Genomic DNA, 2,500 nt, shown 5'->3' with positions numbered 1-2,500 from the left:
ACCTTACCAGCGAATCAAAGGAACCCGCCCTCCCCGCTGGCGTGAGAGGGGGGGGAGGGGAGGGAGGGAGGCGGGGCACGCACGCACTCACGAACGAAGCCACGAATCTCGCTAATGTCCGTGATTTTTTTCTCTCTCGTTGCAGGTGAAGGGGCAGGTGACGAAGTGGAGGCCAAGAGAGGAAAAGGAGGAGGAAGAGGAGGAGAAGGAGGAGGAGGAGGAGGAGGAAGAAGACACCGGGGTGCCAGGAGGAGGACGAGAGGCTCCCCCTCCTGCACGCCCATCCGTTCTGCCGTGATGGAGGGAACTTCGGGTCAGCGGGTCGGGGCGAAGAGGAGGAGGAGGAGGAGGAGGAGGAAGAGGACGATGATGATGATGAGGAAGAGGAAGAGGAGATGGAGGAGGAGCTCGAGAATGGAGTTCCAGACCAGCTTCTACTCACGGGACAGTGGAGGCTGCGCGATCTGGAACCGCAGTGGGACAAAAAACGACGTTGCTTGGACCAAACGTTTCCACGCGTGTGGGAGGGCATGCGTTGTGGATGATTATGCAAAAAAACGTTTAATTCTTCTTAGTGGATTATGATTGTGCGAGAAAGCTTTTGAAAACTGTTGTGTTGACCCTTTCCCGAGAGGAGCTGACCCAGAGGTTACCCGAACACTTGGTGAAAAAAAAGTGATTGACCTGCATTCGGACAGTTGACATTGGATCATGTGTTTGGTGCTTAAAATATAAAAGAATATTAGTGAGAAATATAAACACGCAGTTTTTTTTACGATGGAAAGGAGAAGGAAAAAAAAATGAAAAAAAATACAAAACAAAAAAGTGTGCTTTTATTGGGACGCAGTTAACCTGAAGTGTGAAAAAAATAGAAAATGAAATTATTTTTTTTTCTCTTAGCGGCCACACTTCAGGCACCATTTGCAAATGCAGCGTGAATTTATATAGACATTTGCACGCTTTTGTATTAGCTTCACAAATATCCAAGAAGCAAGAGAGGTAGAGAGAAACCCAAGAATATTAGGGTAGTGTTTTATATGTATAACAAAACGAGTGATTTTACAGTGCTATAAGTAGGTTCTATATTGAATGAATGTCTATATGTTTATGCGTTGTGTGTAAACAATATTGTGTGCTGCAAAGTTGTATAATTTTTGAATAATCATCTATTCAAGTTTATTCACGTTTTCCTCTTCTGTTGTTTTCTCTTTTGTTTTATTGTTTTATCACTCGTTTTCCACTTCTTGTTTTTTTCCTTCTTTTTTGTTAGTTTCCTCTCTTTTTTTTTAGTTATATCCTTCCCTCATTATTTTCCCACTCTTCTGTTATATTATTTTTTTCTTATGCATGACGGTGGCATACAGTAACTATAGTTTGATGGTTGTTTGTGCAGTCTGTAGCGAGATTTGAGTGCTTATAAGAGAATGCTAAAACATAATAAGTGTATTTGTTGTTTATGCACTTTTATCAACATTGCATTATCCGTAATATTATTATTTTTTGTGGAAGTAACTGACAAGTCCTTTTTCCGTTTATTATATACTATTTATATACCACTTGTAAGAATAAAGCTATGCGTGGTTCTTATTGAAAGAAGAAAAAACACAAAAAAAACGTGTAGACTTGAACTAATCACACAAAAGATTTTTTTATAAGAAGTGTAGACCATTTTTATATTATTTTTTTGGTTCTGAATAGACTGGAGACATTGGAACTGACAAAAAACGTCGAACGTACGAAGGATATGTATATACAAAATAAATGACCGACTCCAGCACTGACCGAAAGAGAGAAGAAGATTAAGAAGAAGGAGCAGGAGCAGGAAGAGAAAGGAAGAGAGAATAGAAGACAATAAAAAAAAATGCTTTAGTAATGACTAGGGGACGGAGGACAGGAAGGTTCTTGCAGGAGGCATTCTTAAAGAGCATACGAGAAGTAGCAGAAAGGAAGAGATAGAGAGAGAAAGAGAGAGAGAAGGAGAGGCATAGCTTGGAGAATGTCTGGTATGTGTCGTAAAGAAAGGGATGTTGACGACCTTCTTCTGTTTCTTCGCCCCACTTCGATGTAGCACTTTCTTGACTCCAGGCCATCGGCGTGGGGGAATGGGGGGGAAATGTAAAGAAGGGTTTTCGTAAGAGGGGAAACAAGGGGAAAGGAAGGGAGTGCGATTGGCAAGAAGCTGCATGTTTGGGCTTCAGATTCGCGAGATTGAGAAACAAGGATGATAAAGAGAGAGAGAAAAAAACATTTAGATATTCGAGGTTGATGGAGAGACGGTGAAGACGTCGATGGTCTAGAGTCACTTAAGTGTTGGTTATATTTTATTTTATTCTGACAAGAAATGGACGCGATGTGGAGTGGAGCCTATATTTTTTCCTGCTTTATATGCTCTCGGCACGGTGGAACCTGGGAAATCCTGGTTCAGAACGCAAATAGAGAGCGATTTATTCACAATGAACACGCAGCAAAGTCTCTTGAACATGACCATAGAGATCTTCAA

The 2,500-nt window shown here is 41.5% G+C and overlaps 1 protein-coding gene across 5 annotated transcripts in view; it reads left to right on the top strand.

Annotated features, from left to right (window-relative positions):
- LOC113813971 (uncharacterized) overlaps nucleotides 1-2,500 on the top strand; it is a 304,006-nt gene that overhangs the window by 301,052 nt on the left and 454 nt on the right. For all 5 annotated transcript variants that reach the window (XM_070132810.1, XM_070132807.1, XM_070132808.1 and 2 more), the window contains exon 6: nucleotides 146-2,500. This exon is cut by the window's right edge and continues 454 nt beyond it. In XM_070132810.1, the coding sequence (XP_069988911.1) occupies nucleotides 146-149 (4 nt within the window). In that variant the 3' untranslated portion in view covers nucleotides 150-2,500. The remainder of the gene's footprint in view (nucleotides 1-145) is intronic.

The sequence above is a fragment of the Penaeus vannamei genome, chromosome 18 (genome assembly GCF_042767895.1).
Source record: "Penaeus vannamei isolate JL-2024 chromosome 18, ASM4276789v1, whole genome shotgun sequence".
Lineage (NCBI taxonomy): Eukaryota > Metazoa > Arthropoda > Malacostraca > Decapoda > Penaeidae > Penaeus > Penaeus vannamei.
Note: the sequence above shows the minus strand (reverse complement) of the source record. Positions and strands in the feature narration are given on the sequence as shown.